Source organism: Pan troglodytes, chromosome 1, assembly GCF_028858775.2.
Source record: "Pan troglodytes isolate AG18354 chromosome 1, NHGRI_mPanTro3-v2.0_pri, whole genome shotgun sequence".
NCBI lineage: Eukaryota > Metazoa > Chordata > Mammalia > Primates > Hominidae > Pan > Pan troglodytes.
In genome coordinates this window covers 165,065,935-165,092,255 of record NC_072398.2, presented here as the reverse complement: position 1 = coordinate 165,092,255, position 26,321 = coordinate 165,065,935, and the positions used below count along the sequence as shown (strand labels likewise).

Genomic DNA, 26,321 nt, shown 5'->3' with positions numbered 1-26,321 from the left:
CTGGTTTCTCTATTCTGTTCCATTGGTATATGTGTCCGTTTTTGTTTGGGTACCATGTTGTTTTAGTTACTATAGCCTTATAGTATAGTTTGAAGTCAGGAGCTATGATACCTCCAGCTTTGTTCTTCTTGTTTGGGATTGCTTTCACTATCTGGGCTCTTTTTTTCATTTCACATGAATTTTAGAATAGTTTTATTCTAATTCTGTGAAAAATGATGTTAGTTTGATAGGAATAGCACTGAATTTATAGATTGCTTTGGGCATTATGGGCATTTTAATGATAGTGGTTTCTCAAATCTCTGAGCATGGAATGTTTTTCCATTTGCTTGTGTCATCTATGATTTCTTTCAGCAATGTTTTAGAGTTCTCCTTCTAAAGATATTTCACCTCCTTTGTTAGGTTAATTCCTAGGTATGTTACATTTTTGCATGACTATTGTGAATGAGATTACATTCTTGATTTGGCTCTCAGATTGAATGTTATTGGTGTATAGAAATGCTACTAATTTTTGTACACTGATTTTGTATCCTGAAACTTTACTGAAGTCATTTATGAGTTCTAGGAGCCTTTTAGTGGAGTCCTTAGGGTTTTCTCTGTATATACTCATATTGTCAGCGAAGATAGACAATTTGACTTTTTTTCCTATTTGGATAACTTTTATTTCTTTCTTTTGCCTGTTTGCTCTGGCTAGGACTTCCAGTACAATGTTGAATAAGAGTAGTGAGAGTGGGAATCCTTGTCTTGCTTCTGTTCTTAAGGGGAGTGCTTCCAGCTTTTGCCCATTCAGTATGCTGTTGGCTGTGGGTTTTTCATACAGGGCTCTTATTATTTTGAGGGTATGTTTCTTTGATGCCTAATATGTTGAGAGTTTTTTCATGAAGGGATGTTGGATTTTATTTAAAGCTTTTTCTGCATCATTGAAATGATTATATGGTTTTTGTTTTCAATTCTGTTTATGTGATGAATCACATTTATTGATTTGCATATTATGAATTAACCTTGCATCCCAGGAATAAAGCCTACTGGATCATGATGAATTAACTTTCTGATGTGCTGTTGAATTCAGTTTGCTATATATATTTTGTTGAAGATTTTTGCATATATGTTAATTAGGCATATTTCTGTAGTTTTCTTTTATTGTTGTGCCTTTGCCAGATTTTGGTATCAGGGTTATGTTGGCTTCATAGAATGAGTTAGGGAGAAGTGCTCTTCTTGTACATTTGGTAAAATTTGGCTGTGAGTCCATCTGGCCCAGGGCTTTTTTTGATTGGTAATTTGTTTTATTATTACTGATTCAATTTCAAAACTTGATATTGGTCTATTCAGAGTTTCAATTTATTTCTGATTCAATTTTGAATTTGATATTGGTCTGTTTGAAGTTTCAGTTTCTTTCTGATTCAATCTTGAGAGGTTGTGTGTTTCTTTGTTAATTTAGCTAGTGTTCTATTCGTCTTGTTTGTCTTTTCAAAGAAACAATTTTTGGTTTGTTTGGATGGATTTATGAGTCTCAGTTTCATTTAGTTCTGTTCTGATTTGAGTTATGTTTTTTCTTCTGTTGGCTTTGGGATTAGTATGTTCTTATTTTTCTAGTCCCTCTAGGTGTCATCTTAGATCATTGATTTGAGATCTTTTTAACTTCTTGGTTTAGGTGTTTAGCACTATAAACTTTTAACATTGCTTCTGCTGCATCCCAGAGATTTTGTATGTGTCTCTATTTTCATTTATTTCAAGAAATTTTTTTACTTCTGCCTTAATTTTTTTTATTTAACCAAAAGTTATTCAGGAGCAAGTTGTTTAATTTCCATGTCATTGTGTGGTTTTGAGAGATCTTCATGGTATTGATTTTTATTTTTATTCCAATGTGGACTGAGAGTATGGTGGGTATGATCTTGATTTTCTTGAACTTATTGAGACTTAATTTATGGCTGAGTCTGTGGTTGATCTTAGAGTAGCATGCAATGTTTTAACACTTTCTTATATTGATTATGTGTTATTGAAGCCATATCAGAAATGTATACAACAAATAATTGTTTTGCCAATAGAAATGGAAGATTAGAAGGATCAAATGACTCGTTAATGATTTCATAGTCACTAATTGAGCTCTTATTGGTAGCTAAGTATCAGTGATAAGAAGTTTTGTTTATGAATCAACTACTTTCCTTCATCTTCCTGATAAAATTCCACTTACCTTACAAAAGCACAGTTCATATTTACTTTCTTGATGAAGCCTTCCCTGGTCCTCCTAGGCAGACTTACATAGCCTTCCTCTAAGTTATTGTCACACCTTGTAAAGCATCTCTGTCACATAACTGATTGTATCAGTTGTGCATTACGATTGTGATGATACTCTACTTAGATTCAACAGTCCTTGAGGACAGAAGTCATATTGTTTCATCTATGATTCCTCAATGCCTATACAGTACACAGCCCTCAGTAATGCTCAATAAATTGTTGTTGGATACATGAATGAATAAATGCCCAAGTACATGACTATATGAATTCATAAATAAAATTTTGGTGGGTGCAGAAGTATATTTTTTGGTTTTAGAATGCTTTCCAATATATAAATAAGCTTTTGCTAAAACAAAACCAAAACTAAACAAAACAACCCTTTAATTTAGAGTCTGCAGATATAGGCACTGTAGTGGAACAAACTGTGAACCAAAAGCCAAGTTATGCAGCTAACTAGGTGAATGACAGGTCAGCTTTTATGGATCTCTATATTTTATCTGTAAAATAAGGGAATCATGGTATGGCAAACATTACAAAGGTGGTATTTTATAAGTAAAAGTTGAAAATCACTGCTCTAAGACATTTTATGGAAGTGGGTATAATAAGCACTACTGTAGTGGTTTTCAAGCTTTTCTTTTTAAGTGGCAGAACTTCTTGTCAAGTAAAGTCTTACACAGAGTTCCAGAATGTAAAATAGTTAAAAATTAGATGCTGCTAAGTCTCTTTGTCCTCTAATATTTGTTCCTTCTGGTCTCTCATTTCCTGCATATCAAATGTATTAGGTGCTTGTCAAATTTCATGGATGAGTCCATTCTTAGGGCAAAGCTTAATTTCTCATCTTTAAAAATAAATATAGCCTGGGCAATATGGCGAAACCCATCTCTACAAAATATGCACACACACGCACACACACACACACACACACACACACTACCCAGGTGTGGGAGTGTGCACCTGTGGTCCCTGCTCATATGAGAGGCTGATGTCGGAGAATCTCTTGAGCCCACGAGGTTGAGGCTGCAGTGAGCCATGGTCGTGCCTGGGCAATAGAGCAAGAGCCTGTCTCAAAATAATTTTTAAAAAATTTAAAAAAACAAAAATAAACAAGGAAATGATAGTTTCTAAATATGAAGACACTTAAAGACCAATAAAAATGTATTTCTATGTTCCTTTATGTTCTATCAAAACAATATTATGTGGCATTCTAGTGTTACCACACGAGTTTCAGCCTTCTGCTTTTGAAATTGTTTCTGTTTACATGCTTGTTTTTCGTGTGTCCACATAGACCTGAATCCCCTGACATTTTAACAGAGCTGGGACAGACAGGCCCAAATTGGATGTTGCTTCTAGGTAGGGAATCACTGGCAGACTTCATATCCAATTATATTTCAGTTAAGCCAGTAAATATTAGGCCATTAATTCATTTGAAGTCCTGGAAAGATTTCTCACATTTTTGTTATCTTCCTCATATGAAGTCTGTAATGATGTAGTATTTATATTTCTGAGAAAGGAATGCACAGAAATTTTGTGTGCTTGCTTGCTTAAAACAAGAATGAACTGTTGCCCTTTGTTGTTTCAGTGGTCTACCCAAGAAAGGAAAAAAAGTTACTTGATGACGAGTGTCTGGGGTCTTTGAGTCTAAATAGAAGACTTAGACCAAATTCCTGTCTGTGTCCCATATACCCCATGAAACATGTTTGAACAGCACTGTACAGGTGGACAATTTTTTGAAGTCTAGAGATACAGCACTTGTGAATGAATGTCAAGAGTCTTCTGTATTAACCTAAAAAATTTTAGTATTGGATCAAAGCCTAATTTAGAAGAAAAAATACTTGGTGAATTCTTGTTGAAACATAAGATAAAACAGAGACAAATTATTATGCTTTTTAAGTTATGTTTTAGATATACAGTTTTATACACACAATTTACGTTTTCCAATTTAATGTAAATTCCTATGAGATTACATAAAAGAGTCGCTATTCATAGGCTCCATATGTTCTGCCAACTGCATATCTCTCTTTTTTGTTTCATCATTTAAAAAATCTTCTGATCCTTTCTTGTTCTGAAATACCACTTTTATTCCCAATTATCCTGTTTCTTGGCCCTGACCCATCCTATTTGCTGCTTGTTCTCTGATAAACAATGCTTATTTGCTGCTTCCAAGTGGCAGCAGAGGTAATGGTTAATTTCATGAGCTCTGCAGGCATAGTGCCTGGGTGTGAATCCTGTCTCTCTGCCTTTTCCTAGATTAGTGAGCTTAGATGAGTCATTCACCCTTTCTGGGCCTCAGAATTCTCCCCTGCAAAATGGAGATAAAAATAGTTGTGAGAATTACGTGAGATGATAGATTTAGGGACTATAGAATAGTGCCTGCCATAAAGCTATTCATATCTCTGTCAGAAGAGTAGGAATATGTATCCTGTCAATATAGCTGACATTTGCAGTTTACCAGGCATTCTGATTCTATTTCCTGCCCCCTCCTATCTCCTGCTTTTGGATTATCACACTTTCAGGGAATCTAGCAAGAGGCCTCAAGCCTATCTAGTCTACTCATTCAAACATTTTCCAGCAAATATTTATTGCTTGGCACAAGAGATATAGTGGTTGGCAGTATTCTCTATGAGCTTCTGGGAGGCATAAACCTATTCATTCATACAAACAAATATGTAATTGTGAAAAATACTGTGAATAGAAAAATAATGTGATAATACCTTCTTACAGGTAGGGGAAGTCCATAAAGGCTTTTCTGAACAAATGACATCAAAGCTGAAGGCTGAAGAATGGGTTAGCCAGGCAAAGTTGAAGACATGTTATAGTGTAGGAAAAGTTTGGAGACAAGAAAGGCATGCTGGATACACTCTACATCCAGTCGAACTAAAGGTAAATGAGTTACAGGGGAGAGTGATGTGGCATAAGCATAAGGTGGGGAAGCAAGTGGAAGCAAAAATAGGAAGTTGAGGCTTAAAAGTCAAGCAGGGACCAGATCTGTAGGGACTTGTATGATTAATCTTCATATTAAGGGTTTTGCTTTATCCTAAAAATTACAGAAAGCATGAAGAATGCAAAGCTGGGGATTAATATAAGGAATTTTGCATTTTTAAAAGATCACACTGGAGAATAGAGAGAGGGGGAGTGGAAGGGCTTCTCTCTTTGTTTCTTAGTTACAATACCTGGAAAAGGACAGTAGCCTCCTCAATGAAGCTTTCCTTGATAACATTTTGCCCATAGAGGTGGCCTTCACTCATTTTTTCACCTAATGAACCCATGATCTGTTGCACTTCTCACACTGCACTGTGAACCTGACCCAGGCCAAGGTGTTCAGTATTGTAGGATGAATAAGCATTGATTCTCCTCTCCTAAGATGAGACAGGGGCATTTTAAGGCCAAGGACTATGTATATTCATCTTTGTATTATCCACGGCATCTAGCAAGTCCCTACCACATGTTGGGCTCTCAATCTTTTGTTGATGTTGTTGTTGAGAAATCAAATGAAAAGAAGTGGTTTTTCATGATGGATGGAAATGGGGGTTTTGGATCATGGATGCAATTTAATTTTTTATACTCTCATTGAAAGTTGGTAATATTAATTGAGATCCTAGAGTGGCTGTTTGATAAATACCTTTGAGGGTAGCATTAGAAGATCTAAATTTGAGCATGAGCAGATGCCCAGCAAATACTAAATGAATTGAATGTGTTTCAGCCATACTTGCCTATTACATCTGTTTGTAGATCTTCTGTGGTTTATTTTAGGAGACGGAAAAAAATCTCTAATCCATCCTAAACCTCCACTAATGCCATCTTCATTTTGGCACAGTGATAACTCAGAGATGTAAACTCTCAGGTGTGGAGAGAGCTTGCAATACCAGGTTATTAATAGATTGAATACAGGGCTTTTTTTGTTCTTTTCCTTTTGTTTAAGATGAAACAAAAAATGGCTGAAATGAAAGTGATTTATATGCCTCTTTATGGTATTTTAAACCATAAGAGATTAATCAGTGATTACTTTTTTTTAGACTAGGAAAAATAATTCAACTCTTTAAAACTTTCCCACTTAGTATTTACTGCAGGGAAATTCACTAACAAATTCATTGAGGCATTATTTACACAAGCAGAAACATGGGGTTAGTTTGTCACTTTCTCTCTGTTGTGTTATTGTTGAAAATTAGCATTCAGCTCAGCAAATTGAATATTAAGAATTCTTTCTTTTTTTGTCACCATGTGTATTGATTTCAAATGCATGCCCTATTAGTAATTTACAAAGAATGTATTTTATAGTAGAAATTGGCTTAAGTGGTTGTTCAGGAGACATGTTTTACTCAAAGCAGCATTTAGCCTGGCTACTTTGCCTTTTGATGACTATTTAAAAGGATGCCATTATGTCTTTGTTACTTATTGTTCTCTCAGGATAAGCTAATGGTTTAAGTTCATATTAATTCCTAGCACTTTTCAGTTTTTATCTCAAAAGTCATTGATACTTATTACTTAATTGAAAAAACTGATTCTTCTCTCCAAGCAATGTTTGTATCTAAATATTGAGCAACTTTACAAATAAAATGACCTTTCTTATTACATATACTTTTTTCCCCTCAAATTTACTTGCTCTTTATTGTTTGCATCATACAACTTCAAAAATTTTGGGGAGGAAGCACATTTGCCTCTGTTTATCTCCATCATATTAAAATAAGAAAGCAGCAATAACTGAGTGCAATAGTCCTGAATTTCTGAAAGTGTGAAGAGAGCAGTAGATGCAAATTAAGGGGGAAAGTCTAATATTTTATGTATCAAATTCTGATATGTTTATCTAATTGTTGAGTCTTTAGAGTTGTTTTTTATAGTTTGTGTTTATTTCTGCTAGTTTTCTGGAATTTCATTAGTTTCATAAAGTTTATGGATGATTATACTCCAATCCCTTTATTTGACAATTGAGGAAACTGAAGTCCCAGAACTAAGTGGATAACTAGAGCTAGGTGGATGTCGGGGCTGGGAGTGGAGACAGCAGTTCAGGCTCTGCTTTATCCGGCATGTCTTCCTTCAGTTCATAGTATAGTACATGCTAGCACAAACCAGAAAACCTTCTTTTTCTTGAACTAAACCTTGATGTTAGTTTTAAAAGTCAAGATTCCATGGTCTAGTTTTGAGGTTCTTAGACGTTTATACTTTTTGAATTGATAAAATTTCCAAAGAATTAGGAGACTGACATAGAATTGCCAATTTTTAGTTTTCTCAGTTCAGAACATTAAGAAACAAAGCAAAAATACACCAATGCCTCATTATATTATTGTCATTTCATAAATGGACATTTTCTCATCTAAAAGGAGATGAGTAGGACTTTTCCTGTTAAGCTAGAAAGGGCAACTGTAACCCAAAACAGTGAACTAAAAGCCATCAAACTATTCCACGTTCTGTAAGGATAGACATACACAAGGGTGGTCTCGTACCTCGCTCTGAGGCAGAGGCAGCCAGATGGGTTCTGATTCTAATCCTCATCCTGGCAACCTCTGAACTCTCATATACATAGACTCTAGGTGGGGAGAGGAGGTGTTGGAAAAGTGCGTTATTGGCCTACTGAAAATGAAGAACCATTTCTAGAGACAGAAGTGCCTTCAACAAAGGACAGGTTAACTTCTGTATCCCTTAGGCTCCAGTTAGGAAAACAAAAGGATTTAATACAAGCAATTTGTCAATTCTCCTGGAAGAATAAAGAGGGTCTCCTCTCTCCAAGTCTCTTCTAGTCTCCTACCAGTGATTTCCATTGTCAGCACCTAAAGGAAGCCACCTAGAAAGAGAATCTGTTAAATGTAGTTTGCAATGTAGTCTGCAATGTAGTTTGATTCACATAGCAGAATTTAGAATGATTGGCTTGGGGCTGAAAGACATTGGTAAATAACTGACAGTATCTCTTCTCTCCATTGATCACTTAGGGAGAAGGATTTTGTGCTTTTTTGAGAAGGAGAAAGAGAAGTGGAGAGATATAGCAAGGAACAGAGAAGAAATAGCAGCAAAGCAGCCTATACATTTAGGTGTATCTATACATTTAGTATACATACATTTAGTGATATATATATTTAGTGTGACAAGGATGCTTGAGCCTATTCTGGATCAAGTGGACATTGCAGCTTGAGCCATCATGTCATTATTCCAATCAAGAGAGTAGACTATCGGGCAAGGGGACCTTACCAACAGGAGTTTCAATGTGTGCCAGTGGGGGTGGAACTGAAGTTACTTCTCCCCAGTGTGAAAGCTCCTACTGCCCCGTTACAGGAAGGGCCTCATCTCAACACCTGCCTTAGAGAAGGTGTCAAAGTAAGTCTGATTTTACCAGAGAAGCAGAGACACTCAAAAAGGACTGCAATTAAATGCCTAGTTAAGTAAGAAGACTTTTCCCTCTTGTCATTAGTTCTTCTACTCTGCCACAATATAGAAAGAGTTAGAACCTGAAGATAAAAGTAGAGAGGAAGAATAAAAGAATAGTACATTCTTTCTTCCCACTCCAAGTCCCAGACACTGGCCACTGAATTAAAACAGTTATAAAATGGGAGTTATGGAAGCAATCTGAACTGTTGTTAAGGAGGAGAGAATAGATTTGATATTGCATATGGAAAACAGTTATTGGAGAAAAATGAAGACTAGTTCATATCTGTGCTCTACTGAGTTCAGAATGTTCAATAAATCAGTTACATAAGAAATAGAATGAAAGCTTTTTGAACATCATCTGCAAAATAAAAGATATTTTTTAAATTGGAAAAAAAGTAGTATTTTTAAACTCAAAATATTACTTTCGTTTTTCTCATTTCTGCATGGTTTTGTCTAGCATGTGTCCATGATATAGAATTTTAAAATAATTATCACTATTCACTGAAATTCCTTTTAGCCAGGTATCACTAGTACTGATAACTCTAACCTGTGAAAGGTGAAATTCACACATTAACACAGAAGTCAGGGTCCTTTTCCTCATTTTAGCCTTTAAATATCTGTGGAGAAAGGGGAAAGAGGAAAAGGTGCAATTATATAAAGAATATTCTAGTCTGAATAAAACAGAACATTATGAAGGACTAATATAAATTTAAAAGCATCTTTTAAGTGGTGAAATATAAAACCACAGGGAAAACTATTAAACATATATCAGAAATGGAATCTGTCATCACATTTATCACCTTAGAAATTTTTAGAAATACTTTGTTTTAATGAAGCATATGGTGTTTTGCTTATTCAGAAGCAAATTTTATAAGGGACAGTAATCTCAGATTAAGAGAACCTGATCTGTCCTCTCACTTACAACATTTGCCTTAAATATGAGGCATTTAAAAACTTTAGTATCTTTTAATATCACTCCTTTTTGTCCTTACGCTAGCAGGGAGCATGGCTCCAGGAAACTGATCACCTTAACTTGTATTACTAACGTCAGAAAAAAAAGATATAAAAACCATTTCACCTAGTTTCACCTTGAAAAGATGTAAATAAGACCCAATCAGTGGTACAGTGATAGGTTAATAGTCTTGGTTTTAGAACAAGAATGTTCTGGTCTTAACCAGTAGAGTGCATGCCTTTGGGCTTCATTACTGTTCCCAAGAAATGATTCCCTCACTTGTCTTGATAATTGTGCCTAGCTCATTTGGTTGGTTGCTTTTATGACATAATTGAAATCATGTACGTAGAGTGCTTGAAAATGGCTGAAGGTAAATCCTCCATCTCTGTTAGCCTAAACAAAAGGCAGCAGAGGTTCCTGAAAAGAATCTCCATTGTCATCTGTGAGTGAGGACACAAAACTATTTTTGCCTTACAAAAACAAATTGAGATAATGCTTGCCGACCTTTTCTCAAAGTATCAAAACCAATCTAGATCTCCAAGTAGGTTCTACTCATTTATTCTTTCAATACTTATTTATTGAGACTTGCTTGTGTCAGTCACTGTGCTAGGAACTGAGGGGAGATATTTAATAGTTACCTTCTGACTATTGTAAAGTTTTGGAAGCAAGTCTGTATTAGTCAGGATCCTAGTAGGAAATAGATTGTTCTCTTAAAGAGGCTGAAAGAGAGTTTAATGGAGGTACTATTTACAAAGGGTATGGGCAGGGTTGAGGATAAACAAAAAGGGCTGTGAAATACCAGGAGGCTAGCAACAATGGGAAGCTGCTTCTGGTTCTACAGCTAAATAGGGAGGCCTGCAGGATCTGTGACCTCAAGTAGAACGTTTTAGCCATGGCTACACTATGGCCAGCAGGGAGGGTCACCTCTTTCCTCCTGCCTTCTGATCTTTTGCAACTGCCCCCATTGGCTGAACATACCCAGGAGCCAGAGGGCTAGACAGTACCTGAGAACCAGCCTCCCAGGGCACAGACCATAATGGAGAAGGGCCAAGAGTGGGTCTGAAGGGGCAGATGAGGAATATCCAGAAAACAATCAATCTATATTTCTTGCTTTTTTCTGTCTTATATAACATATATTGACTTTTTCCCCTAAATATAAAATAATGTATTTTTATTGTAGAACATTTGGAAAACTGCCTTGTAATTTGTGATCCTGCTTTTTCCGAGTCAGGACATGTGTCCGATTGAAGGCACATGAATTTATATAGTAAGTTATCATACTCAAAGGATCATAAAACAAATTTATTTCCATGGCTAAGACCTTACAAAAATACTCTTGCTTGTAAAAAGATCTACTGAAGTTACCCTGGACCATTTTGTCTCTCTGCCTGTTGTAAGCTTCCTCATCATGGCATCTTTCTACATGTATTGCACTCTTGGCATTCCTTTTTATATTTTTGAACATCATATTGTTCTACATTTTCTCCACTAAAGAAATTCAACTCACTTAGAAAACCTTCTATAACCCTTATTCCATTATTATCATTCTTCCATTATCATCATTTCACATAGCATCTTTAATATTTTTTATATGCTCACAACTTCACAATTATAATCATTGAGTATGTATAGTTTTATATCCTGCGTTTAAAACACATTTAAATCTTGCTTTTCTTAAATTTAGGAGTCTGAACTTTTTTTTTTCAGGTTTAACCCTAACTATAGAGGCCCTCAATATTGACTATAACCCTGATAAAATATCTCTTGTTACTTGTCTACTTTTGCTGGGTTACAAGCAGCCTTTGAGTAAAAGTATTAAAATTCTGCCTGCTGCTGTTTGGTGAGCATTAGAGGGGCATCGTAGTTCTAATCATTCTTTGGTGTATGCCGAGGAAATTCTTGTCCTTTGCATATTGAATCAAATACCTGAAAAGCCGGTGGGGTTCTCTCCCTAGAGCACTTATAAAGGCAAAGTTTCTCCCTTCCCCCATTCTCTTATCTACTTTGTCAGTTTCACTGCCAACTCCTGCATAATGTAGTCAAATTATGTGTTAGAAATTCAACCCTGGTTTCCTGGGTGATGGTACACTGCCACTACTTAGTATTCCTAGTCACATAGCTACAATTTCATCATGCTCTTAATCTATATATATCTTCATGCTAGAGAAGCAGACTTTTTTTTTTAATAAGGCATGCATTAAGGGTTAAATGGACACAGTGAAAAAAATATATAGGAGTCCTTGAGCTCAGCAACAATACAGGATATTTTTGGTACTAAGACCTTGTGAAACCATCATATGGACTAATACTTCTTGGATTTTGTATTTTTTATAGTACATCTTTTTTCAGTTAAATTCTGCAAACACCAAATTCTTTGTATTGTCTTGTAGTCTGTTGTATGACAACTTCATATTTTAAAAATTTTATTTTAGACTTAGTGGGTACATGTGCAGGTTTGTTACATGGATATATTGAGTAACGCTGAGGTTTGGGCTTCCAGTGAACCCATCAACCGAAATAGTGAACACAGTGCCCAATAGATACTATTTCACCTTTTACCTCCCTCCCACTCTCTTCCCTTTGAGTCTTCATAAACCAGTGACTGCTTTGCCTTTGGTTTCCACAATCAGAGTGCACCCTTAAATTCTGGTAGTGTTATAGAGGTTCTTTGTTTCTGCAATGACTTCCAGTGATCTACACAAAGCCGATGTCATGAACTACAGCATCTCTATCTCAAAATAGCTAGATTTGTGTGACTTAAACCAGGAAATTCAAGCTCTAACTACCGGTTGCTAGAATTTTCTGTGATAAGTAATTGCCTACTAGTTTATGCAGTAGACATATGAGAGATTTAAACTGGTGGTAAAAATTAAGATTAAGGTTTTTTTCTTTCATGTATATATATTTTGTATTGGTTTACTTTTCTTCACTTTTTTTTGACAGTATAAAGCAGTCATATTCTTTAAATTCTGAACTCGTCATATTTTAGCTGTGTTACCTTGGCCAAATAATTTGTTCTCTCTGTTCCTTTGTTAGAAAAAATGATGAAAATAATCTAACAAACTGTTGCAAGCATCAAATAAAATATTTTATGGGAATATACTTTGTAAACTATAAAACATTTGTGTTAAATGCATATTATTTTTAGATTCTTCATGATCATTATTTGGGAGCCTAATTGTTACTCATTATTCCTACTATCTTTTCCCAAATAGCTTTGTACCAATTTCTTGGATTTTTGTATTAATATTTTGTGAAGCTCTTTTCTCAGCATATCAAACTTAATTGGCTTGGTAAATTATGATGTTTGCTTTTACATGTACATTGTACATATTTCAAATGTTAATTTAGAGAGTATGCCACATATTTTTCTTTAAGGATACAGAGCTGTTCTTTTTTGTGTGTTTTTTTCTCCTGTAGGTATTAAAAAGTGTCAGCAAAGCTGCACTGAATAACAGACATCCTAAGAGGGGATATTTTCTACCTCTATAATGAAGAAAAGCAGGAGTGTGATGACGGTGACGGCTGATGATGTAAGTTTCAAAAGGCCCAATCATGTTTGGTCTGTTCAATAAAGAAGTCACTGGATAATTCTATTCAAAGGGCAGCTGGGGGCATTTAACACACCACTATGTGACTAGGTGTTTCTATGACATGGGCACAGCCAGTACCTGGACCTGATGTTCTGTGAGTTGGACAGCAGGAACAATGCCCTCTTTGCATCTTGGAAATGGGCTGAGTTTCACTTTTATGGTTTTCAATCACAGAACCACCAATCTCTAGTCTATGCCCAGATCCTCACTCTCAGATAATTCCTCTTTCCACACTGCTTGCATTATCATCAGTTCTCTGATAACTTTCTTCCACACTTTTACCCATGTACAGCTAACCCTTGAAAGTCACTTCCTGTGGTGGGGTTTTTGACAACTACTCCTAAGAAGCTTGTGATACACACATCCCGTAGGCCTTTGCTACTCAAGTGTAGTCCTTGGACCAGCAGTATTAGCATTACCTGGGTGTTTATTGAGAATGCAGAATCTCAGGCCACACCTCAGACCTACAAATCAGACTATATTTTAACGGGATAGCAGAGTAAATAGGTATGTACTTTGTTTGAAAGCCCCGATCTAAATCATCTGAAGAAATCTGTAAACTATCTTCTATAGCTTTGGATCTTGGTCCTTAATTATCTCTTTGCTTTCAATTGACCAATCCTTCATTAGTGTGTCTTTAATTGTCTCATCTTTACCCAATTACTGTTTGTAATTGAACTAAAAATTATGTGCCGCTGATCAGATATGTGAAAGGAAAGAAGGGAGGGAAGAAGAAAAAACAATTTTCCTTGTTTTCTGTAATAATCCATCTTGTTAAGCTCCTGTTTCACAGATGCTCACCCTATGGGCCCTGTGGTCCCTTTGCCTCATACTGTAGCAAAGCCTTTGGCAAGAATGCTAGAACTAATTCTCAGCTTCCTTCTGTGTTCCTGTAGGACCCACAGTGCAGAGGGAGAGTTAGGTGTGCTATTTAGATTTTTCCTTCCCAAATACACTCCTTTTCCATTGCCATTTCTATTTTTTGTGTCAAAGAATCTAGTTAATGTGTTCTGTTCTGTCACTTGTGGCAGCATTTACTTCTTCTTCTTCTTCTTTTTTTTTTTTTCTTTCTTCCTCTCTCCTGGACCAGAAGGGCGTTTCCTTAAGTTATAGTCTAAGTTCCCAGTACCAGCGTTGCTCAGGATACCTAAAAGAAAACTTCTGGAATTTAGAAAACTTTTTTTCTTAAAAAAAAAAAAAGGCTTGTGATTGTCCCTTAATACTATTTGTATACTGTGTGCACCAGTATTTTGTTTTTTGGAAGAATAAAACTGAGCAATGCCTTCCATATGGACAAACCATTAGTTCTTTCTCATTGCATCCTTAGAATAATAATCCTGATCCTCCCTGAGGGAGTGGTGGGCATAGTCAAAAGAAGAGGAAGGTTGCCTGCAAGAAGCATGCAATGGATATGAACATTAACCCCACCATATTGAATAAATATTACCTAGATTTACTCTGTCTACTATGGTAGCCACCAGCCACATGTGACTATTAAGTATTAGTCTAAATGGAAATGTGCTGTAAGCATGAAATACATCTTGGATTTTGAATATACAGTGCAATACAAAGCATTTCATTAATAATTTTTGATAATATTACATGTTGCAATGGTTATATTTTGCATATGCAAGGCTAAGTAAAATATGTTATTAAACTAAATTTTACCTGTTTCTTTTTACTTTTTAAATGTATCTACTAGAAAATTTAACATTACACCTTTGATTCTCATTTGCATTTCTAATCACAGAAATTATATATGCAAATATATTAGGAGATTGTTTCAAAGAAGGGAAAATAGTAAGAGCGATAATAATTACTCCAACAAACTACTCTTGTAATTGATGGTGACTGCCTACAATAAAATCAGTTTTCGAAGAAAAAATTACTTTTATTATTGTCTCATGGAGTATCATGACATTTAGCTTCAATAGGGACTCTGACTGTCATTTGCTGCTTTCCATAATTTCCATTTCTGATTTCATAAGACTTAAAAAATTATGTCCTGTGGTCCAAATTGAATGTGTACCGAAGCACAGTAGGAGACCTTAAAAATACCTTATTCCATTTTCTCACTATGAGTTTAACCAAAAGAATTCAAAAAGTAGAGAATGCTTCAAAAATGACTGAAATAGACAAAACAAAAGACAAGTAACAACAGCAACAAAACCTTGACTACTTAAGCACCAGCATTTCTCATCTGGACATTTCAATGGTCCTAACTTGGTTGGTTTTGATATGGGGATATGACAAAGAGCTCAGTCCTTTGGTGTCCCCTCCCCCTCCTCTCTGTAAACTTCTACTTAGGTGCAGGATTTTACACTACCTTTTCCTTTGTGACAAGCTTTTCAAATTTTATTGGCAAGAATACTGACTTTTAAACAAACAGTTACTCAGAAACAGAAGGATAATCCAAAACTATGTTGTTTCCTTAGGAATTTTTCATATTACCAGGTGAATTTTGGAAACCATGATACATTTTAAAAGTTGTGATTTCCAGAGGTAACATTCAAATTAATGTTCCTTTCTGCAAAATATTTGAAAATTTAGGAAAGGAAGTTCAAGATCACAAATCAGTAATTGAGAATTGACTAAATTAAATTTTACTTTGAGGTTTTTAGTAATTTTAGAGTAGTGGTGTGTAAATTATGGGTATGAATTAGAGTGTGAAGTAATTATGAATAAATCTGCATGAGTTAATTAGTGTTTGTAAAACAATATTAAGTTTTCATCTTGAATTTAATTTCTGAAAAGCTATTCCATTATGTTCTTACTTTGTGGCAATGCATTTAATATTAACTGAGGTCTTCTGGAACAAATCTTTTTAACTTAAAGAATATTTCAAATTTGAAAATTTGAGCTTGTTTGCAAATTAGTGTGGGAAATATTTTGTGATAGGTGTGACTTTTTTATTTTTCAAATAACAAGTGCCAAATAGTACCCATTTAGGTCACTTACTACAATTAAACCTGGATGGTAATAGTTCTTTTTTCTAAAGAAGAAAAATATCTAATAATCATATTAGGAGGTTAGGGTGGTTGGTGGTTTAGCTACATGATAGATATCCTTATTTCTGTTCTTTGGTAAGGTGTTTCTTACATAAGAGATAAAGTATATATTCAAGACTTTGCTTTCCAGATAATCAGTGCTTTCTTTACATGCATATTTGGAACTAGACTGATTTACCGTTATGATTTCCTTTAGTTTATTCTTAAATCTCTTCAGGAAGATTTTATATATTTTGTCTCCTAAAGAAGTTTGTAAGTCTTTTAAAAAATAAACATATATATTAGTTTTTCCCTTTAGCCTCTAATTTACACACATAGACACACACACACATGCACACACACATACACACACAACATACAGTAAGTGCTAGGCCTACAATGGATTTGATATAATAACTAGTTACTAGACAGTGAAACACTGATACATTCCAGAATGTTTCAAACTCTGGAAAATTTTAAATTGTTTTGTCGTCTTCCTGATACTAAACTATGATTCTACTGAATTTCAAATAAATAGTATTTTAAAATTATAAGTCAAGCACAAGAAAATATAATGGTGTCTCATTTTCTGGTATGGAGGGTGGGGCTCCTGAAAATTCTCAAGCCTGTTCTTGCCTAGATTTCTATCATCAAAGTATAGTCTTGCATGCATCAGATAAGTATAAATCACTAGACTATATGTTCTATGAGAAAAGATTCCATTCCTCTTTTTGCTATTGTATCCTTCTTAAATAGCACAGTGCAAAATAATAATAGATGTGTGTCAAATATTTGTTGAATTAACCCAGCTAGATCCTCAAACTTGACTTAATTATCCTTATATGAACTAGGATAGGGGCCGTGGGGTAGAGGAGCGGAGGGTAAAGAACTTTGTTTAAACTTTAGGAGGTCTAGTCTCAGGTTCTCCTAACTCAAGTCTGAAGAGCTAGTAGGAAATACCTATCTTTAGGGTCACAGAGTAATTTTCAGGTGAGAGACTGTAGCCTGATGCTAGGACTTCCGTTATTCCCTGCTAGCTAAGTGTGAACAGTGAAAATTGTAACTTTGAAACCTTAAGTTGATATCAGTGACCATTGCAGGGCTATAACATTTTCTGTCTTTTAGCTGGTATGAATGGTACACCAGGCAGAGGCTCATTTGGGCCTCCCACTCCCAACAATCTCAGGACCCATTGTCATCAAAAGATATGGGAAGAATAAATAACTTGTATCATTGAGTATAGCACAATGTCTTTGTCTTCTCACAAAGTGTATGATTAATGTCAGCATTAGGGCATGTACTTGAACATGGCAGTTCAAGACTGAATAAAGTATACTTCTTTTTCTGAGTTCTTACACAATTTGAAAAAAAAATCTCCAATTGTAAGAAGACCTTTCATAAGAACGTAACAGTCACCTCTAATTATCAACATTCAGCTGTTCTAAGATAGATAATATTTTTACTTTAAAACACTGAATGGCTAGGCGCAGTGGCTCATGCCTGTAATCCCAGCACTTTGGGAGGCCGGGACAGGCAGATCACCTGAGGTCAGGAGTTTGAGACCAGCCTGGCCAACATGGCGAAACCCCGTCCCTACTAAAAATACAAAAATTAGCTGGGCATTGTGGTGTGTGCCTGTAGTCCTAGCTACTTGGGAGGCTGAGGCAGGAGAATCACTTAAACCCAGGAGGAAGAGGTTGCAGTGAGCTGAGATCACTCCAGCCTGGGTGACAGAGCGAGACTCCATCTCAAAAAATAAATAAATACATAAAATAAAATACTGAACGAGAAACTTTATATTTTCTCATAGTTTGTTCCCATAGTTGCAGAATGATAACATTGATTTCCAAAATATATTTTTAATTTTAGCAAATATCATTTTAGCAAATTATGAAAAAAATTAAAATAGGAAAGAAGGAGGCCTCCAATCCACATGCTACAACTAGTAAACATTATCTATATGCCTAAAAATCTCCAGGAATATGCAACTGATAAGTTTATTCTAAAAGCTGAGAATCAGCCTCTTCTATTGTTTTCTCTTTAAGCTTTTGACATCAATGTTAGATTCTGATTGTGAGATAATCAGGACATCATAAGTGACAGCTTGATCATTTAGTTTCTTCTTTCACTCCATTTAACATTTGAATTTCATTTTCTTTCTCTTCTTTTTTTCTTTCCCTGTGGTTCCTCCAGAATGTTAAAGATTATTTTGAATGTAGCTTGAGTAAATCCTACAGTTCTTCCAGTAACACACTTGGGATCGACCTCTGGAGAGGGAGAAGGTGTTGCTCAGGAAACTTACAGTTACCACCACTGTCTCAAAGACAGAATGAAAGGGCAAGGACTCCTGAGGGAGATGGTATTTCCAGGCCGACTACACTGCCTTTGACAACGCTTCCAAGCATTGCTATTACAACTGTAAGCCAGGAGTGGTGAGTAGCCTCAAAATCAAATGTCAATTCTAAATTTTTATTTTCCAATTTCTCCAAATACGATTTCATAGTATTAAATTGTGAGTTTTCTGTGAAATACCTAAGATGATTGACATTTTGAGAATTCGTTTCCCTTTAGAATCAAAGATAAGGTCTTGTAAACAGTGGAGATATTTTCTGGTTCTTCAGAGTGGAAGGAACATGCTTCATTTAAAGCTACTGAGGAAGGAATGAGATACATTTACATTAATGTAAAGGGATAACAAAATTACTGCTTATGATCTAACTTTTTTAAAAAGAGCTATACAGTGTGTATCAGTATTTTTTGACTTAGAAAAACAAATTACATGTTACTATATGTATATGATGTTCTTATTGCTGAACTCTACACTTATCCCTAGCTTCTATTTATTATCATCCTACTTTATTAATCTCAGTTTGTGATTATCTATAAAATAAAACATTTCATTGTAAATTGAAAGAGTAATGAAAATTGCGCTATGAGAGATGCTGGGACTGTTGTGCAGAGTCTATATTTGTGAAAGAGGCTATTTTAAACCAGTGTTGAAAAGTTAATCATATAATCTTACAATTGTGGTTATTGTGCCATGACTGCTTAAAATATGTGCTTTATTATATATTTCATAATTAGTACATTCTCACTTTTTCTTTTCTGTTTTCCTACATCATTTAAAAATATTTTTCAAGAATGATTGGCTTACATATCATGGAGGTTTATCATGAAAGTGAAAAATATTTTATCTGATATGATTTTAGATTAATAATGTGTTGCTTTTAAAATCACTTTTTGTTTACATAATTTATCAAGTGAAAGACTAAGCATTAAATTATTGTACAACATTATTCTAGTAAATTATTAAAAATCTATTATTTTTATGGTGTACCATGTACCTCTGCCACATGCTGAGCTCTCCAGGGCTGATGAGTAGCCCAGTATGTGCTCTTTGAATAATGATATACGGCATCTTGACATCCTTTAGTCAATGTTTACCTGACACACTGAGCATTAGATCACTGAAACTCCAGGTATCACAGTTAATAACATCAAATATTTAATCAGACAATCTGTGTGATAGAGAATCATGCTAAAACATTTTAAAGAAAATGGGTTAAAAATTTGAGAAGGACTGTCTTACATCTTCTGTTCAGCTGAATTAACATTATATAAGAGTCATAGCCAATCATGGAGAATTAAAAGGGCGCATAGGGCTCCCCTATAGGATACTCAATCACATGGCTTATGTGATTAGTCTTGATTATTTGTCTGTATAATTACGGATTTGGAGTCTTAAAGATTTCCATATTTATTTTTCAGCAGGTTGGCAGTGATACAATTCTATCAGTTGTTAAAGTATTGAAATGCTTTCATACCAGTTGGTAAATATATGCTTTCTTGAGCTCTCTGATTGCCCCTACTACTCTCGCAGACTATTCTCCTGAAGCCTCTAGAATTTCTCACAATCTAAAAACAAAGAGGTGAAGACTGGCGCAGAGGAATCTGGTTTTGGTGGGTGTTGGTGCTATATCTGTTGTTAGCTATTTTGAATAACACCCTGGATAAAATGTACAGTGCCTTGTAAAGTTTGAGTTCATTTAATTCAAAGACATTTTGGGAGTTGTAGAATTGTTCCTTCCTTAGAAATATCAAATCTAGACTCTGCCATTTGGGGCATGCTTGTTTCTCTTTCCTAGTTGAATGTTTTTATTTTTAAAGGAGGGCAATAATATTTACCTCATAGGCTATTGTGAGGATCAAATGATGTAATCTATCTAAGGTATTTTGCTTAGTAAAATGCATATGGTAGGTAATCAGCAAATGTTGATTTTTGTCCTCTTGATCATTATCCAATAAATATTTTTTGGAAATTAGAAACCATGTCTCTAGTATCAGTAGCCTCATTCTTGGCGTCAGTATTTTAGGTCGAAATGGAAAATTTAGCCATTATTCATGTTCAATAGTCAGTGAGCACCACATATTGGTAATTCATTTATAACATGTGTGTTTTATTTCAATTAACAGGATACTTTTTAAAGTATGAGACTAGAGTATGCAGATAACTCTAAATTTATTTTAAAACATAAGTAACTAAAAGCATTTCTGAACATCTCTTGAAAATCCAGCTTCCACCGGAATACCGATAGCTGAAGACTGGTGGAATTATTGGTGAAGGAATCTGATTAAAAAATGATTTGACTAGAAGTGAGGGAACTGGGTTCAAATTATCATCAATGCCATCAACTTGATGAAAGTTCATAGAGATAAGGAGTACTGCCTAGGACTACGTGAGAGAAAGAATTATGCTTACCACTTAGAGTACCAAGAATATGGAATCAATTTCCATGCCAAGACCAGCAATGAGCAAATGTTTTCTCTAAAGGACCAGATAGTAAATATTTTAAGTTTTATGAGCTTTGCAGTCTCTGTCACAACTACTCATCCTTGCTGTTATATTGTGAAAGGAGCCATAGCCAATGTGTAAACGAAGAAGTGTAGCTGTGTTCCCATAAAACTTTGTTTACAAAAACAAGCAGCAGGCTGGATTTGGCCTGCCAGAATTTGCTGACTTTGAAAAGTCTCCCTTAGAAAAGTTTCCCTTTCTAGGCTAGTAAAGATCTCTAAGACATGATTCTAGGATTTGATCATTGCTTTTACAGTTATCAAGGACAAAAACTGACTTTGAGGTCATGGCTGATGTGCCAAATAAGTCATAAGTATGGGACTGTGTGTTCTAGATCAAGCCATCAAAGACAGTGAAATAATTTGAATCCGTTCTAATGAAAAGTATTGCCTAATTTTATATAAGGTTTTATATAAAAACATTAACATGATTTTATCATATGTTTATTTGGAGAAAACAGGCCATCATTACAGAAAAAAGGCCTGGAATATAAGAATAGTGATTTTATTTATCATGGAGCAAGAAAGAGTTAGAAAGGACTCAAGCCCAGTTTTATTGGGTGACTTCCATTTTGTAGCCTTTCAGATGAGTTTCTATTATAATACAATCTCCAAAAGACACAAATGAACAAACAATGGAGATTATAATACCTACACTTCAAAATCATGAGGAAAATTAAAGAAAAGGTTTGCTATGCATGTAGCACAGTCACTTGTTCTTAATGGTTATTTTGATATTATTATTATTGTCATTTTTATTGTTACATTTAGACTGAGTAGCCAAAATTATGCATTTTCTATTATTGGAGGTTTTAGGGGAAACTTACCTCCTGAGTTCTTGGAACCAACTTGGAAATATGATGAAAGAGGAATTCAGATATGAAAGCAAGATGTTATCTTTAATACTGATAAAGTTGGTACTGAAAAATATAATTTGTCTGTGGGCAAGTGGGTTCCTAATATTGAAACCTATAATTGCATAGATGCTAGACCTGGGCAGGATCCCCTCACCTCTTATACACACATAAATAGAAGGCCTACCCCTACAAAACTTGTAGCATGGAGGATCTGTAGAAATCCTACTCACGTGAGAAAATAGAGGGAAGGACTGAACTCTACATGGCCAGTTCCCCCTTATGAAAACACCAAGAAAGATTAATTTATTCATTCTCTCTGGGAAATAGTGAGTAAGGCGGCAGAAAGAGGCTGGAAATGTGATGCTGGTGGCATTCCAGACACTTGCAAGACATATCAAACATTTCCCAATTTTTAAAATCTTAACTTAACTTTAGGGGCACATTAGGGATGTGCCTGTTCTTTAGAGGAAGATATCAGGAGTATACCAGTACTAACTTACTGCCATCTTTGTGAAGCTGTTCTCCCAATATTGACCACTGCCCTTTTGAGTATTCCCCCCAACCCCCTCCCCCACAAAAATCTGAATTCAAAATTTCCTGCTCTTGTAAACTGAAGTTCAAAAAAATGAAGTTCTCACATTTATCTTCCATGTCTTCTTGATTTTCTCATTTTGTTAGCAGGACCTTGAAGCATGGTTTAGAAGGAGGGTTTCCTAACCAGCTGCAGCCTAAGTCATCTTCCACTGTAAAGGCTGTAGTTTCTTCAGGCCCATAGGAATTGTATTCGTATAATACCAGGTCTCTGAGGGACTTCACTTTTTAAATAGTTACTGATCTATAGGTTATGCAATGCTGCATAACCAAATTTAGATAATAAGCCAATTCTGGGCCTTGAACATCTATAGTTAATCTATAACTTTAATCTTCTTACATGAGGATCTTAGAACACTTTACTCTTTCAAGCCCTTCCCAGTTTACAGTTTGTTTTTGTGTATTTTAGTTATTTCTCTCTCTATATATATCTTACCACACAATACATTAGCATTATTTTTTGCATTCAATGTTTGATTTGGATTTTCCCAGATACTTACCAATGTTTTGGTTTTAATTCCTCCTCATATCTTAGACCCTCTGCTGGAATTATTTGCCTTTTTGCCTGAAGTAAATTCTTCAGAATTTATTTCAGTTTGTCTGAAAATGTCTTTACTTTATTTCAACACTTTGAAACTATTTTTCCCTGCTTTTTGTCTTCTGTTGTTACTATTAGGAAATCAGCTATCACTCTAATTGTCTTTCTTATAGATAATCTGTCAATTGTTTTTTGTCTCTGGATTTGGGCAGTTGAACTTTGATGTGCCTAAGGATGGATTTCCTTTCATTTATCTTATTTGGGATTTCCCGGACTTCTTGAATATGTAAATTTATATCTTCCTCATCAGATCTGGAATATTCTTTCATTACCTCTTCAAATATTTTCTCTGCCAATCTTTCTCCTCTGCTTTTGGATTTCTGATTAAATGTATTTTATAAACTTACTTCTTTGTCTTCCATTTCTCTTAATTTATTCCACATTTTTTTCTCATTTTGTCTTTCTGGGCTGCATTCTGATAATTGTTTCTAATCTGCCTTCCAGTTTGCTAATTTTTTTTCAAACTATGTCTCATTTGTTATTAAACCTATTATATTTTTTTAATTTTGATTATTGTATTTTTACATTTTAAAGTTTGTATTCATGTATTTAAAAATACACTAGATAATGTTATGTGGTTTTCTATTCCCTGCTATCTATTACTGCGTAGCAAATAATCCCAACATTTACTGGCTTAAAATAACATTTTTATCTCAGAGTTTCTATGAATCAGGAATCCAGCTGTGGCTTAGCTGTGTGCCTCTGACTCAGAGTCTCTCACAAGACTGAAATCAAGTAATTGGCCAGTACTGTAGTCATGCATATGGGTGGAAAGGTGGGCAGAACTGCTTCCAACCTGATCAACATGGTTGTTGACAGGCTCAATTCCTGGCTGTGGCTGACTAGAAATACCAGTTCCTTGCCATGTGGGTCTCATAGACCTATGTGAAGGCTATTTATAACATGTCAGTTTGGTTTCTCCAGAGCAAGTGTTTTGAGAAAGAGAGACCAATAGAGACTGAGCAAGACAGAGGTCAAAGTATTTTTACAACTTAGTCTTAGAAGTGACATCCCATCACTTTTATATATTCTGTTCATTAGGTCTTACACATGCACAGGGGAGGGGATTCTGCAAAGGAATAAACAAGGAGGTGGAGATCATTGGAGATCAGTTTAGAGGCTGTATATTGCACTGCAGATATTTTCAAGCTTTTAGAGAACAAGAATAGTTATTTTACCCTTTTGCTCATTTTAGTATCTAAAGTTTTCAGTGAGTCTATTTTCTATTATCTGTGTTTCCTGATAGTTTTTGCTCATGCTTTTAAAAAACTTTATTAAGAAAAATAGCTAATGCATGCTGGGCTTAATACCTAGGTGATGGGTTGATAGGTGCAGCAAACCACCATGGCACATGTTGTATGTAACAAACTTGCACATCCTGCACATGTACCCCGGAACTGAAAATTAAAAAAAATTCCTTACTACTATTTAAAAAAACTTTATTAAAGTACAACCAGTGTGCAAAAAAGTATACCTATCATAAAAGGGCATGTTGATAAAATTTCACAAATTGGACACAACCACAAAACCAGGAACAAAATCAAGAAGCAAAACTTTACTAGTGTCTCAGAAGCTCTTCTTATGCACCCCCCGAGCCCCTGCCCCATCACTACCTCCTCCATACCTCCAACAACATCTATTAGTTTTGTCTGTTTTTGAACTTTACATAATGGAATCACATAATGTGTAATATTTTGCATTTGACTTATTTATTGCCCTCAACATTAGGTTTAAGAGGTGTGCTTAATTTTTAAAAATTTATTGTGTGCTGCCACAATAAATTAAATGTCATTGAAACATTATTTGTAGGCACAGTTTAAGGTATCAGAATAAGGTTCACCATAGAGAATTTGCATTTGATTCTATCAGGTCTCTAGGGGCACTGGGGCATTGGTAGATTGATCAGAGGGTTTCTCAATCATCTAGCTGAAACATGATCATAATCTGTTAAGGTCCACTGCCTATGACCCCACGCCCTCAACCCCTGGCCCTGCTTGAATTATCGCTGAGGCTACCCTTCTGGCAGTCTCCTGGATGTAGAGTAGGGGTGTGTTTACTTCTATTTTACCTTTGCAATGAGAAAATAGCCCTTTGAAGTTCTGGTTTAAGTTGGGAAGACTCTCCTTTTGAATGCCTCACCCTGGCATGGCTGGGCTTTGATTACAGTTCCCCCTTGACCCTCAAGGACATCAGACTAATATTAACTTTTACTCTGTGTGGTAAATATCCTCAGGGCAAAAGCAACTTTGACGTCCATTATGCACCTTTGGTGAGAAAAGTCCCCTTACACTTTGACTTGCTATTTCCTTACTAACTTGGCATTTCTTTAGTAGCATCAAGAAAATAAGATGATAGTTTTCCTTATTTTTAAAGCAAAGGTTTTGTTGAGATAACCTTGTGAACAATATTACAGAAAACTTTCATAGCTACTTGCTATGGAGATCTTAGGTCCTTTCATCCCACACTTGTTTTGGCTATAAAATTGCCTTTAGTACATTCTTAAACTGAAGCTTCTGATGATAATTCTTAAGTTTGTGCTCCTAAGGGCCTACTGGGACCTATTTCTTTGACTTTTTCTCCCAAAGACACTATCTTTCCCCAGTATCTGAATGTTTTTGGCTTTGAGTAAAATGTTTGCTTATTTTACGTAGTAGATATTAGTGTCTTTACTGTTTTATCTCCCTTTCAGAAAGGAACATCTGAGTTTGCAATAGTTTAAACTGAATCTTGTTTTACTGTCTTTTCTTCCTTTGTACTTGTAGGCCTACATAGAATTGATTACTTCACTTCTTTTACTTTCTCTTGCTACTTGATCTAGGTATTGTTAATTATCCACGGATGAGGATAAATAACAAATACACACACACACACACCCCTTAGGCATATCATATTCAAACTTCAGAAAACCAAAGACAAAGAAAAATCTCTAAAGAAATCAAATAAGAAAAACAGACATATAGAGGAACAAGAATAAGAATTATACTGGACTGTTTGTCAGAAACCATGAAAGCAAGAAGAGAGTGGAGTACATTATTTAAAGTGTTGAAATAAAAACTTTCACCAGGCTAGAATTTTATAACCAGCAAAATTATCCTTCAAATGTGAAGGAGAGAGGGAGACTTTTTCAGAGAAACAAAACTGAGGAAACTCATTGTCAGTAGACCTGATTTATAAGACCATGTTAAAAGAAGTTATTCATTAAGAAGAAAAATGATATAGGGCACAGATCTACACAAAGAAGAGTGTCAGAGGAGAAATAAATGAAGATAAGATAACATTGTTTTGTTTTTTCAAGCTAAACTTTCT

General features: G+C 35.2%; 1 protein-coding gene across 6 annotated transcripts in view; it reads left to right on the top strand.

Annotated features, from left to right (window-relative positions):
• PDE4B (phosphodiesterase 4B) overlaps positions 1 to 26,321 on the top strand; it is a 681,554-nt gene that overhangs the window by 208,282 nt on the left and 446,951 nt on the right. For all 6 annotated transcript variants that reach the window (XM_063800934.1, XM_001162471.7, XM_001162426.7 and 3 more), the window contains 2 exons: positions 12,959 to 13,071; positions 18,312 to 18,550. In XM_063800934.1, coding sequence (XP_063657004.1) covers positions 13,030 to 13,071; positions 18,312 to 18,550 — 281 coding nt within the window. In that variant the 5' untranslated portion in view covers positions 12,959 to 13,029. The remainder of the gene's footprint in view (positions 1 to 12,958; positions 13,072 to 18,311; positions 18,551 to 26,321) is intronic.